This window comes from Filicampus tigris, chromosome 7 (assembly GCF_054856515.1).
Source record: "Filicampus tigris isolate MCC_2025a chromosome 7, RoL_Ftig_1.0, whole genome shotgun sequence".
NCBI classification, from domain to species: domain Eukaryota; kingdom Metazoa; phylum Chordata; class Actinopteri; order Syngnathiformes; family Syngnathidae; genus Filicampus; species Filicampus tigris.
Window position 1 is genome coordinate 16324827 of NC_141223.1, and position 15281 is coordinate 16340107.

The 15281-nt window shown below is 41.0% G+C and overlaps 1 protein-coding gene across 2 annotated transcripts in view; it reads right to left on the reverse strand.

The window, feature by feature from the left end:
• The window catches only part of grik4 (glutamate receptor, ionotropic, kainate 4), a 351164-nt gene that overhangs the window by 72171 nt on the left and 263712 nt on the right, over positions 1-15281 (reverse strand). For both annotated transcript variants that reach the window (XM_086035775.1, XM_086035774.1), the window contains exons 9-11: positions 7648-7809; positions 921-1073; positions 260-364 (exon numbers count right to left, since the gene is read on the reverse strand). In XM_086035775.1, the coding sequence (XP_085891901.1) occupies positions 260-364; positions 921-1073; positions 7648-7809 (420 nt within the window). The remainder of the gene's footprint in view (positions 1-259; positions 365-920; positions 1074-7647; positions 7810-15281) is intronic.

Genomic DNA, 15281 nt, shown 5'->3' on the forward strand with positions numbered 1-15281 from the left:
CTGCTCCCTGGTGACAAGGGTGCACACAAAAAATTGTATATTGATTGTATGTTTTCTATAAAGTACAATACTATAGCATATTATTTTTCTTATTAGGGCGGTGGAATAGAATGTAATTTCCATTCATTTCATTTTATTCACACTATTAGTGGAAATTAAACGGTATATTGTGCAACCATCCAAATGTGAAGTGAAGTAGCATTAGCATGTTATGGAGATGCACTGGCATCAGTTTGATAAGACTTGGGGGTCACTTTACCTGCCTTAGGCCATCCTTGCTGCTCTGCATGATCCCAAGGGCGTAGTTGGAGCGTTGGCCTTTGCTGTTGAATTCAATGTGGCCTGTTAGACCCTCCAGCTCTACCTGTCCAACAAAGACATAGCACCACATTAAAGACTTCTGCTTTGACTCCGGCTCACTTTGCTCTCATCAGCGATTATTATCGGAAATACTGGAGGGGACAAGCCGACTACTTGCTACTGTTTTTTCCTCCTCAGTCAACAACTCGGTATGGAAATAACGTTATACAGGCAATTTTCAGTTGTTGTTATTTTTTTAAAACACTTTCACTATGTTAAGTGGGTGTAACATGCTATGTATAGATATAGATATGTATTTTAACTACATTTTCTGATCAAAAAAATAATAACAATAATTTAAAACTACAAAATATTGACACCAAGAACAGTAACTTGTCATTTGGTATTCTTATAAAAGGAAACCCATAAATAGAGTGGTGATAAAGTGTTTGACTTTGACCCCCTTTGGAACCTTCTCAAGGGCATCTGCGTATAGCTATAATCCCAATTCCTGATTTATATGGGCATACAAATATCCCTCCCTGCCAAAATAAACATTCTCATAAAGGCACATTGAATTAATATTTTTTCTTCATGAATTCCTGCCGGGGCCAACTTACCATCCTCAGGTAATTCATGAGGCTGGTGCCGTGCTCCCAGATTTTGGAGGACTTGCAGGAGAGCTGAGTGGCGCCTACATTTTGGCTACGGTTCAGCTCCTGGACCGCTGCCACCACCGCGTACACCGCATCAAAAAGAAGAGCTGAGGAGAGCTGCACAAGAGCAAGCGGAAGATAGAGAGAGTGATGTGGATGTATTACAGTATGCATGAACACACCAACTCCAGAAACTCAGAGAGTGGAAACTCTGAGTGAAGCATGAGCAGTTGCCATTCAGTGAGTGCTCAACATGGCTGAGATGATTCCACTTGATCATTAAAGACGCTCCTGATTTACAAAGATCCCAAATAGCAGCCACTAAATTGCACTTCTGATAGATTGCACTCACTGTTGGTGGGGGCGTGATTTACTTACTTTGTGATCCTTTACTAAGATCCTAAATTTCGTGTTCACTCACTCGAACAGATGGAAAGAGGTGTGAAAATGGCAACTTAACACTGATATGAGAGGGTTGAAATCTTCTAAGTAAGATAGATCAGCACAACATTCAGTTTTATTTCTTCTCTTTTCATGGTGAGATCAAGTGTATACAGAACTTCAGACAAGCTTCAAGCTCTCCCGGGATGACGGACCAGTTTGTATTCGTAAGACTATTTTGCAAGGGTGATCGTACACGAGGAAACCGCAACCTAGCTTGTCATCTCTGCGGTGATGGTTTTGCACATGAAACAGACCGACAGCTTGTTAACCCGGATTTGTGTGGTCACTGTGGAACATTTGAATTAGTCATGCCATTTGAATCGGGCACTGAAATGCCGCATGCTCAGAAGCAGAAGTCTAAATCAGTGTCCACCCACCAAGAAGCTTGAGGTACGGAGCTCTAAAAATAAGCAATTTTTATTGATTTTATCATAGTAGCTATTTTTGTGTTAAGCAATATTAGTGTTGATTTTTTTTTCATTACTAATACAATAATATGATGGGCAGTCTAATATGCAACGACTTTACTGAAAGAATGTTATGTGCGCACTGTGCAAGTTTACCTGACTCATATGTCAATGTTAGCGTGCAAGAGTTCAGAGCATTTTTCAAAGGATTTTTTTTCTGTGTGTGTGTGTGTGGCATTGTGTAGTGTCATGTTTATGTCACACAGTATGGCAAGCAAGAAGGGTCCCAATGTCAGTCAATACTCAGTCAGGCACTACGAATATGCAAGTTATGAGATTGGTATTCACTTCATGGTACATCTTTGATGAGACTGTATCTGTCTTTTGAACCATGTCCATACAGTATTTTTTCTTTTTTGATCCAATATCGTCAGCCCTTATATAACTCAGAAGCTCCAAAATGTAATTGCTGGATAGTTAATCACTATGTCAAAAATGTTTAAACAAGCTCTCATTTAACTTACACTGTGCTGGCACCACTCTATCTCTTTGACACGCTATTTAAAAGCACAAAATCAGCTAGCACAATTCATTTCAGTTTTGATAAATCACAGTGCGTGTGTTAAATTCATCTATTCATCTACAGTAGATCAGCTTCCACGTCAGACCCACTGTGATGTGTTGCCAGCATCACTTTTTCTCAGATACAATGTTTCTTGTCTTCTCTCAAAAGAGCAGCATCCATCTTACTCTTTTCTCAGTTCTGACGTCCAAACGGCCTCATCTTCACGACAGCTGCACCTTGCTGATCCCATAGAGAAAGCCCTCAAAGAGTTACAATGTTGATGTTGTGACGGGTAATGATACAGGCTATTGTGTGGCGACAAAGCTACCAAAGGGTCATTAAACTGCAAAACCGTGATGTGTTTCATAACTTCCTAATTGGCGGATTGCACATTAAGAGTGACGTGGAACCCACAAAAAGCCTGTGGAAATATGAGAAGCATGGCTGGATGCTTTTTAGGTTGGACATATGGCGATATTATTGGAGTTGGAACAGATTAAGTCACATTGTAATGGCAACATTTGAAATGGATGCTTCAACAGTATTTTTCATTACAGTCGACTCTTTTCTATTAGTAGCTACTGTCGGTGTTGAGTTTCTTTTGCCTGCTTCATCATTACAAACATACCTGTACCCATAATACTCTGAGCAACTTCGATGTCATTTTCAGTCGACAGAAGTGACAAAATAGCCGCTCCCAGAGATGGCTAAAACGAGTGGATTAAGTCTTATTCTACAAACATAATATTTATCAGAATGCAATGTTTCAACTAGTGGGCCTGCATACAACATATTCTGGTTTTACGTCGTCTTTAAAGGGCCCCAAACACCCCCAAAAAAGTATTTGCACTAATATGTTCTATGCGCCTTCACTACATGGCATTCTGATTAATATTGTGTTTGTGGAATATGAGTTAAGCAGCAAAATCCACCCGTTTTTAGTCATCCTAGGAGTCACTTCTGTCGCATGAAAATGACATCACAATTGCTCAGGGCTCAAGTAACGACCACTCATGGCTCACTTGTTTTCTGGAGATGAGCCATGATTGGTCGTTAACTGAGCCTTGAGCAATCGTGATGTCATTTTCAGTCGACAAGCAAGTGGCAAAATGGCCGCCCCCTGAGATGGACAAAAACAGGTGGATTTTGCTGCTTAACTCATATTCCACAAACGGAATATTAATCAGAATGCCTTGTTTTAACTAGTTGGCCTACATAGAACATAATCTTGGAACAAGTATTTTGTGGTTGACTTCCCCTTTGAGTAAGTGTTTTCATCAAATGAATGAGTGGATGGATTAGAATTTTCCCCAGCTCAATCCAGACAAGAGAGAAGTGATTGATTTTGGCTCCAAAAATAAAATGTCCGAGATCAGTGTTCACCTTGACTATATGTCATTGAAAGCTACAAATCAAGCCAGAAATCCTAGTCTAACTATTGAATCAGACCTGAATTTTAACAGCAACAACCTATTATTAAATCTGGCCATTACCACCTAAAAGCAGCTCCATTAAACAATTTTCTCTCTCAACAAGACACAGAAAACGTGTTCATGCTTTTATTTGCAGTAGGTTAGAATGGTGTCCTGACAGGTCTTAATAAAAGAAATCAGACAAATGCAGCTGATCCAAAATGGTGCCGCCAGAATCCTTACAAACAACAGGAAGCCGGACCACATGACATCTGTCCTCAAATGACTACATTATCTTCCTGTGATTCAATGCATTTCAAAATCTTGCTGCTGGTCAATAAATCTCTAAACGGTCTAGGACCAAAATACTGCCAATGTACTAGTACCCTACGAAGCATCCAGACCCATCAGGTTGTCTGGGACAGTTCTCTTGTGTGTTCCCAGAACCAGAACCAGCACTAAACAAAGTGAAGCAGGATTTAGTTACTATGCTCCTCACCTGTGGAACATCCTTGAATATCTGAGGTCTGCTCAAACTGTCAGTTCATTTAATCAAGGCTGAAAAAAAAAGTGATTTACTGCAGCATTCTGGTGAGTCTATCCTTTATTGTCTTGTTTTAATACCCATTTGCATGATACCTTTTATTGATGCTTGGTCATTTTTAGGAACTTATTTTAGATGATTTTATTGTGATTTTTTTGTAATGTCTTAAAAATATTTTGCTTCTCTTTCAGAAGTTTAACAGTTTAAAGTTTTATGTAAAGCAGTCTAGTACATGCATTGTGCTATACAAATAACCTGAAATCCTCTTTTTCAATTAAAATGAATGGAAATGCCACTCATCTGTTCTAGCCTATCCACAAAAAGACAACAAAATTATTCTTTTTTTTTTAAATAAGAAAAATAGCACTGTCGGGCATTGTACAAATAAATACAGCAATGACATAATCAAATACAATGTAAAGCATTAAACCAGTATGCCACATTTTTTGCTTGAATTCAATGGACATTTTGCTGCTCCTCCTGCGCACCTCAGCCCCCTTGAGTTAGTATAATCCTGACATCCAGATATACAGCACATGGAGATAGTCACTCCTCAGAAAGCAGCAGTCATGTTAGTCGTTCCTCGCAGAGGATAAGCAATTAATGCCTGTGAGTATTGCTATTATCTGTCTACATGAGTTGCTCCACCATCTGTGCTCAGATATCTGTTGCTTGAAGGGTTATAACAGCACAACTTCAATGCCAATAAATCTATGGCGTTACATTGTTTGGAATAAGGAAAGTTGTCTTGCCCAAGGCAAAGCTAAGTGGTTGTTGGTGTATTTGTCTTTGTTTGATGTTTAGTTTGACATTAAACTTCAACCGAGAGTGGCAATACACAGCTTCAAGATGCAAGTTTAAATTACGCGATGCTGCGAGGTGAGAAGTATTCAAACAACCTGCTGTGAGAGCAACTGTACAGCTTTTTATCACGCTGTGCTTATTGGCCTCTTTCAGCAGCCAGCTTGTGAGCAACAGAGGGGGGCAAATTGTTGAGCGACGTCTCATCATCTGCACTCATTCAGTTCAATTACAGATTTGCTCATGAATCGACTGTTCTATTGGCTTCCAACTAAGTACTTGACAGTACAAACCGCACAGCAGAAACAATTTGATTTGCTTCGAGAACGCTCAATATTAAACACTAAATCTTTTCATATTATACGCACATATTTGTTTTGTGAACTTTCCTACTCGACAGGACACCAGCAATAAATATGAATGCTTCAATTTTTTTAAAGTCTACAGCTGAGTAACTACATAGAGGCTTCGTAAGGCTCGAGGGGAAGGAATATCCAAAAATACAACACATTTGATTGATTCAGACTCCATCACCAAACTATATAAACTATGAGTATAAACATTTTCTTTGACAGAATTCATTTTGACTGTCGCAGCACTAGCCATCTCAATGTATATACAGTATGTGTATATGCAGTATGTGTACCTCTCTCACTCTCTCTATCCGTTTTAAACACACGCACACACACACACACGGGAGGATGAAGGTGTTCCGTTCCTACATTGGTGACATGACCTGGATTTGTTTGTCAGTCTTAACACTCTGAAATCTAATTCTAACCAACTAACTGCTGAGTGTGACATAGTGAGTATATTATTGAAGTTGATTGGTTGTGTGTGACGCTACGAAAAGTTCACATTTGAAAACCTCAGCGAAATGGGTGAAGAAGCAACAATTTTGCTTCAACAACTTCATCCGCGCTGCCCGGCACGCAACCGTCGGAACTGCATTGACTATAAATGGAAACACTGTGCCAGGAACGCTCCAATGCCCATGGCTCACCAACTGCCAACAAAGTAGCGTTACAAATTTTTCGTTGGCAAGAAGTTTTTCTGTCCTCGACTTAGGTCCCAACCTAGTTTGAGAAGCTCGTAGTATAATTAACGCTATCAATGTTAAGTTTCTCAAAACAGCATGCTAGTACTGCCAGTGATTAAAACATCAACCTCTTAGAGCATGTAATGTTGCAAAGCCAGAGGACTGCACTGTATTTTACAACGCTGCTCCAATGTAAATAGGCGAGCCATGGACAAGGGAATCAAACGCAAGAATGAAAGACACCTAAAATGAAATAGGATAAAGCAGGTCTAGTGTGACTTTGGGGCATCCTGTATACAAAAATCAATTGTTAACTTTTCCCATATAATACAGGTACAAAACCATGTATTTTTTGTATTTTAAATGTTGGGCCGTGAGCTGCCAACACTGTGCACTCTGTAATTCCTCAAAGTCAATGAAGACACCACAATAAATTTAATAAGGCACTGCCAGGACAACAACCGGCTCAGATGTTTGCTACAATTACAGCAGTTAACTGGATAAATGTCATACTTGTATAATTTGGCATTTGCTTTTGATAGAGCCGCTTTGTTTTGGGATGGCGAGTTTGAGTTGCAATGCATTTAGCCTTTAAATAGGTCTGTCTGGCCTTTGTAAATCAACCATACACGGATGTATTCATCTGTGTGCAGAGCTGGGAAATCCGTCTATGTGTCGGACCGGTCCGCTATATGACGGATGCCTGTTTTGCTGACGGTTGACGAATGACGGGAAGAAATGTAAAATTTAAAATTTATTCCTTCTTTCATCTGTCGTTCGTCTTTAGTCTATTTTTTGCGGCAAGACTTCGATGGCCGAGCGCAGTGAGGAACAATAGTGAGTTGTTGTTGCTTGGGGGACAGATATGAGTGATGGACCAGGCTATGAAAGCAGTGAGTTAATCTTTCTGTTCAAATATGGGGTGTCCCCAAGCAACAACAACTCACTATTGTTCCTCGTCGCCCGTACGTGCCTTTAGTGTGCACCGACTACCACAATCTGGAAACGTTCTAGTGTGTCTTCAATGTGCGCTCCGCTTGTCTGACTGGAATCAAGCAGATTTAAGTTTTTGCCTTCAAGCAGCTTGTCTGACTGGAAACGCAAATATCGACACGATGCTTATATCGAGCTCTGCCCTGCACTGCTTGTTTCTGATTGGTGGCCCTTGTCGGAGAATCAACCATACCATCCAATCTGTACGCTGATGGGAGGGCCCCCGCACACAGCGCGCACTGATTGGATGTTTTTTTTTTTTTTTAGTTTAGATACGCTGACGGAAGCCCGTTTAAAATCAGAGGCGGACCGGCTAATAGGTGGGTACTATATTTTTCCCCTCGGAAATAAAGGAAAATGAAGGACGATGGAATGGTACCCATGCTGCAGACGCATGACGAATAACGCATACTCAGCTTTTAGTAAAAATGCACAGCTCTGTCTGTGTGCATGAATGTGTTTATGTGCGTGTTTGTGTGGACTAACCGGGGTGCCCGCGAAGGGAGCATGTTCACAGTTCTCTTGCCAGGAGCGGTTGAGGCTTAGCACAAAGTCCTCAAAGAATGGATGCGTTTGGTTGAAAACAGAAAACCCGACGATGTTGACTCGCTGATCTGCCACGTCGTCCAATCGCAGCATGGAGAACTCCTGCAGGGTGAAATGACATTTGACATTGATGTAAATGCAGCATACATAGCTTTGGTAGACCAGTGTTTCTCAACCTTTATTATGCCAAGGCACATAGCTAATATCAGAAAAATTGTCATGGCACACCACTAAACAAAGTGATTCACAAAAAGTGGAAGAACAGTTTATTGTTTTGTCTGTTACTATACGTGGTTGGCATAAATATATTAAAAAACGTTTTTTTAATTAGAAAATATAGATTTCTTTGGAAGCAATGGTATGTTCTGTGGTGCTTTCTTATATTAGCGCATTCCAGGGCAACGCCGCTAATATATAGGAGTTACCATAGTTGGGCATTTTACTAAAGTTTGCCAGACTGTCATTCGTCATCTGTCAGCAGCCTGGGTACCCGTCCATCATCCATCAATCCGTCATTTTTTTCAAGCCGAACCACACTATAATCGTCATGTTATTTTAACCACCCTTCCGTCGGTAAATATCAAATGTCTGCCAGTCCGTCACTCGGTAAGAAGAAAAAGGTCCAACAGATGAAAAATCCATGAATCCATCCATCCATGACCTGAACCAATTTGATTAAAGGGACGGTGGGGGAATTAAAATGCTTCCTAGTCCTTGTGAAAACTGAAATGACGTACCAATGTTTTTTTCTTTAAATGTATCCTCTTTTTCTTCTTATTGTTTGTTTTTTGACATTATTCTTTTTCTTCTGTCTTTTAGCAGTTGGAAAACAACTTTTGGTGCATTACTGCTACCTTCTGAAATGGAGTGTGGGCCTGCAAAGTCCGTTCGGACTTAACCAGGTTAGTGATGGTGAAAATCCACTTCAGTCTGTGCTTAGTCTGTCTAAGTTTTTTTTTTAAGTTTCCCTTCTAACGCCAGCAAAACGGGCGCCCGTCAGTGACGGACAGATGGACTAATCCATCGGGCAGACGGAATGACCACCTCTTTTAGTTACATAAAAATGTGGCTTTACGTTTATTTTTATATCTACAAAAGTGACAATTTTTGTGTTACTTATATCGTTCATGCTCTTTATATTTGTTCTGTGGTGTCTATTGCACCTTTAAGCGCTACCTTAGTGACCATATTAAAGCATTATGCCTGTTTCCCATAAGCATGTTACCAATATTATTGTGCTGCCGCTGGTTGTAAAGATACATAAATATACACAGTGGATTGACGTTTGTTGTTGGAGCATTTTTATTAGCCAGCCCCCTCTCCGCCAGTGAATGGTTGCCACAAAAGGTATGGCCTTTTATGAACCTCGGCAAAAAAAAAAAGTTCGGTGACCACTGCCTTAGGGTACATACTGAGCTAACGCAAAAGAATTTCGTTTAATTCGTGCACTGACGATGTGTCAAGTCTATGCCGAACTCTCTAAGTAGAAATGATGGCAACAATTCGCACTGGTCCATATATTTATTACATACGGATCATCATGTGAATGACAAATTTGAAGCTCCTAGGCTTGAATTATAAGACTGAAGATAGAATGAGGCAAAAAGCAAAGAGCGCGCTAATAAAAACAATGATAAACAGACAAATAAACTGGCAGGAATCAGAGGGAAAATAAAAGTATAATCTTGTTCGTCTCCTTGGCTTTTAAGTATGTGCTGTTCGCCTTCTGCCGGAGGAAGCGCCAACAGGGGACAGGCGGAGATAGAAATGAGAACGTGAAGGGAGCATAGGAGGCGGAGGGGAGGAGGGATGAACATTTCCTGAAGCCTAACGGACGGAGGTGTCAGAAAGCACAAGCCCAAAGCCTCACGTGGCAGCCCTGGCAGGCCCTGTGTGCCATCTTGCAGTTGACACACTGACAGTGACCCAGTGAGCCTACAGATTGTGAAGATAAGCACGGATGGATGGTATGCTTAGTGAGCAAAATAAATAGACACAGTAGATGCAGCGGTGGACCAATGTCATCAACTGTGGTAAATTACCATGCTATTGTTGGTCTGTCAGCAGGCAACAATTACCTTATCAGTCATGAGGTGTGAGGCCTGTGTTTTCTCTGTTTTTATTAATACTGCGGCATATTTAAACCTTTTACCTAATTACTTGGTGCACAATGACTGCATCTTAATGGCAAAAGCTGATGCCAAAAGGTATGAAGGTGTACAATTTGGTCCTTATCCAAAATGTGATTGTTCAGTCTCTGCTGAGGTCTACTGGCAACCATTCTAGTTCAGAAACAGAACTTAATGGATTAATATCTGCTTTCGGACTAAAACTATGTGTGGACCACATCAGCTTTTTGTGCTTTCAGAGTAATCATAGCTTCAGGAGAGAGCTTTTTGGATCTGTAGAAACGTCAGAATCCTAGTAACACCCATTGTTACACGCGGCTGGAAGACATTCTGTTGCAGTCAGGGACAGTAGTGGGAAACACACAGGCATCTCCTCCCCTGCTTCACAATCCAGGTAGCTCTGTGTTAGTAACACATGAATCCAGTGAAATTATATGGTTTGCCCTACCTGTAATTACTTTTTTGTGAAGTACAGCACAAGCATCTCAACATAAATTGGCCCATTGGCCACCTGATTAGCTAGAAGCCAAGCTCTGCGCAGTCCGTGCGGTGAAAAGCATTGGACTTTGCATCATTGTTTGATCATTTGATTGAATATGATTTGTGAGGATTACTTGGCTTTAAAATGCTAGAAAGTTTGTTTGACTACTATAACAATCTGCTTGGATTCTATGCTAGTCTCAGGCAAAAGCAATACCATACGTCTTCTGTCTTTTTTCACCGAGTAGAGGAAGCATTTGCATTGAATTACATTGTGGGAATATCAGAAATGCCCGGATGTTTGGAAATGTCAATTGCCTGTGAAAAATATCCATTTGCCTTCTTGTAATGACAACAGTCAATCTTATTAATTCTCATTCCTTGGTATGTGTGGTTACTAATTATTACCTTTATTTGCTAATTGTAGCATAATGCCTGGAAAGGAGAGGCTGAAAAGGGAACAAGAAAAGGAGTATGTAATGTATATTTATTTATTTGTTTAATTTACACTCCTATAAGGTTTTCCCTATGCGCATAACTGCCTTTTTTCCTGGAGCACTTGCCCCCCAAAATGTCTGCGCACGCCACTGCCTAACACTGCTGTCCAGCATAGCAACGCTGCCCTCGTGATTTAAGCATTGCGACAGAAATCATGTGATGCCAACAAAGTGCTTATATTTTGTCTAGAGGTTGGACAAATTTTCTGTGTAACGTCTTTACTTTTTCTTCACGAATCTAACAAGGATTCTTGAAAAATTATGATTTTCTCCATAAAGGCAGTCCGTCCCGATCATGATCAGAGTTAAAGCCAACCAGCATGTACTCTATTAACTTTCCTTTTTCTTCTTTCTGAGTTCAGCCAGATACAGTAGAGCAGAAAACAGCATATCATGCACTTCCTTCAATGAAGACGTTTCTATCCATGACAGCAACCATGTGCGTTGATGAAGGTAGCAGCAGAATGAACTCTGAAGTCTACAAAACCACTTTGTGTGGCAATTTACAAGAAAATGCATCCAAACTAACAGGGAGAAGTGTCATTGTGCAAAAGCCAATGACCCAAAACACACTGCCAACACAACAAAGGACCAGAGCTGGGCATTTTATAAAAATTTCACGGTCTGTTTATCGCCTTCTGCCTGTAGCCAGGGTACCCTTCCGCTGTCCGTCTCTCCGCCTTTTTGTCCAGCTGGAGCAAAAAGTAATTGCCTATAAGCCGGTCCACCTATCATTTTAAGAAATGCTTCCGTTTGCATTTGTGTATCGCAAGCCCCCGCTCCCCTCTTTAATGCCTACAAAATGGCCATCCGTCATAGGCGGATAGACGGACCAGTCCATCAAACAGGCGAATGCCCAGCTCTGCGAAGGACTTCATCAGGGGGAAAAGTGGAAAGTCTTAGATTGGCCACCAGACCTAAACCCAATGGAGCATGCATTTCACCTCCTGAAGAGGACCCTGAAGAGAGAAACTTCCAGAAAAAAAACAGAATCAAAAGTGGCTGCAGTAATGGCCTGGAAAAGCATTTCAAATTTAGAATGCAACAGTCTAGTGAAGTCAATGGGGCAAAGACTTGATGCGGTTATTGCAAGTAAGGGTTCTGCCAGCAAATATTACATGCTATTAACTTTAGACTTTGGAAGTCAACCCAAAAATGTTCTATACAGACCCACTAGTCGAAATTTGGCATTCTGATTAATATTGCATTTGTGGAATATGAGTTTTAAGCAGTAAAATCCACCTTTTTGTCCATCTCAGCAGGCAGCCATTTTGACACTTGCTGTCGACAATTTCTTCAAAGAAGAAGGATATTTACATGAAAGTGTACCGACCCACACACTGACCAAGCTCGTGACAGTCAGCACACAGGCTACGGTCACATGGACACATTTACTCGGATTAAATGCCTGTTTGGAATTAAAACGCTTAATGTACAGTCGACCACTGCGCTGGCCCAATTGGACACGTAATAATGAAAATTATGATGGACATATATATTCAAGTTAAAACCACGATGAAAATCTTACACTTAAAACTATTTTCTTGATTTCTTTTAAATCTATCCCTTGTGGGCCCAATTGAGCTTTTTGGGACCGGCCAAGTAGTTATGGGCTAAGAGTGCTTTGATAGAACATTGAAGGTATCATGCAAAGGAGCCCATCATTATGTTTACCCCTAACAGCTGCTTGTATGTAATATGCATATGCACAGTGACACACCAGGAGAATCAAAATCTCTCTATAGGAACACATGAAATACAATTACAAGGTAACCAAAATGCCTTCAGGTTATGTTTGAAACAAGACCACCAGGGGGTTGTATTTATTCACACATTTTTAGTAGAGACAAAGCAGACTACGGTACTTCCAACCACTTCAACGAGTACTCTCTCTTGCATACTAACCGGGGCAAGCGTGACCTGGGCACTGCTCAGTGGAAGACAATTGGTTCTCAGCAGTGGGAAAATAAAGGCAGACTTTGGAGGGTCAAAAACAACTGTGATCATTGGGAGGGTGAAAAAGTCAGAGCGTTCAAATGATGAGGACGGAGGGGCAGAGTGAAAAGTTGACTCAAAGAGGCAAAACAAAAAGCCTAAAGAATGAGAAGCAGGAAGTTCTGGAGAAATAGGGAGCACTAAGTACAGCGAGAGTATTTAAAAGGGACAAACGGAACATTTATTTGTTGAGTTATATTAAAAGTTTACACACCCATGTTTAAATGCTAGGTCAAGGATGTGTAAATGGCGGCCTGCAGACGCACACCTCTGCCAGCCGAACCTTCGTCGCCAGCCGAGCCCCCACTGAGCTGCCGTGCGTTGCGGCTCCGACGGCGGGGAGGGGCCGCGCGCACACATTTCCTATTAGTCCTGCTTCGTTCATTTTTGGCGGCTTCTTCTGCGTGGCAATCTAGCAGGATTTTTCCTGCGTTCAAAATTGCCTACAGCCAGTGTAATTGATATTTCTTAACACAGCGCGATTGATGTCTGTGGAAGCGACGTATTTTAACTGCAGTTGCAGCGTTCGCCACTATGGAGGCGCTTTATCAGGCCGGGCCAATCTATGCGGCTCTTAAAGCCATTTTCACTCTGAACCTGCAGTGTTGTAAACCCCATTCATATATGTGGTGAGGGGCGGCTCCACAGAACGGAGCGTTGCTGGGCGGCGCTGCGGGTACTCGGACATCTGCCACGACAGCAAATCCCCTTGTATTGAAGCAGGCACAGTGATGACGTCAGAAAGAGCTTCCAATAAGAGAGGGATTGGTAAGCAATTAACGGCTATTTTGGCGGACTTATGTACAAGTAACAGCATGAGGACAATGGAGGATTGCCTTCATTTTGTAAACCATTGGGAAAAGCCTCACTTTTTGATTCTTGACTGCTATGTCAGCACTTGCAAATATGGGCACGCTGTTGCGCGTATATGATAAAGGGCTTGTCAGAATGCGGCGATTGAACAGATTCAATTCGGCAAGCGAGGTACCAGGTACGTGCATCTCACGCATGCACTTTGATGCAAATGAGATCGAGGGAAATAACGTTAAGTAGTGTTGCCTACCAAGTTCACTCTCAAAATGGGAGGGAAAAAAGGATGACAAAAATATGGAGTTCAACACAAAATGTTTTAACACAGTTTTTGTCAAATGTAATTGAATTATAGTACTGACATTTTCAATCTGAAACCATTTCGGAGGAACCGTAATGTTAGTCCCGGTACTACTCGATTCTCGTTGCTCAACCCTACCGAGATCCCAATGTGAGTAGGCCTAATAATTTTATGCAGATTTGGAATGATATGCAGGACAAACATAGTACTACAATAATATTAATGCTGTGAATGAATTGATTTTGGCGAAAAAAAAAAATACACAATTGAGTTCTTGCACTTAATGTTGGTTTGCTGTTCAGCAGTTTTGTGCCATTCTTGAAAGATAACTTTTGTGCAAGGCAGAGCTTTGCGCTTGTGGGGTTATGTGGTTATTTTGCCGTTCACTTCAAATCATTTGTTGTTGGGTTAGGATAGTGGATCTTCCAGACATGCATTGACAAATGTATCATGAAAAATGAAATATATTACGAGCATGGATTTTGCACATACATATTTTGTCCATATTTAAAGTGGCATTTTTGTCATACACCTGGTTAGGGAATGTGTGGTCCTATGTGGCCCAACCGTAGCAAAGGTGAAAAAACTGTAGCCCCCCTCCAGCGTTTACATTGCCCCTCCATGAACGAGGTTTTTGGGTTATAGGTCACGTCAATGGTGGAAAAAGTTGACAAATTATTTATCTTGGCCTCATTCTTTATATTACAAAAACCTTGTATTTGAAAAGGAATGTGTAGACAGTGATTGTAAATCCAAGCGATGTAAATGTGATTGTAATGGCAAGCGATGTTAATCTGCCTATTTTTGAAAATGTGCCCATGGGTCAACCATTATGCACTTTCCTATTGGCTGAATTTACAGAACAACTACAACCGCCAAAAATTGTTACTGTAATTAGAATATCATTTTATTTAGATGTTCGAAATAAAGACACATTACGTTGACTAACCATTAATTTCACCATTTCATATCAGCAGGCCATATTTCTTTTTTCACATCCCTAGCATATACATATATACAATCCCCTGAATGCCACTTTGACAATGAGGATATGTATGGCCCCCATGCTGGACCATTGCTGCATATGGTAAATCCATATACACTCATCAAATACTAATTCCCGAATGTGTGAACCTGTTGGTTTAACTGCTGAATAATGAGATGCCATGAGGGATGAGTTGACAATACCCTCCCATCCCAGAGATATCCTCCTCCTCACTACACACATGGACTCCTTACAAGCCTCTCAAGTCCAACTCTAAAGCCATTAGCTATTTATTTTTTTCAAAATGATGTAAAAGATCTCTTGAAAGTCAACTGGGTTCCATCATTTTGTCCCAAAGCTGCACGTTTTAGGGAATG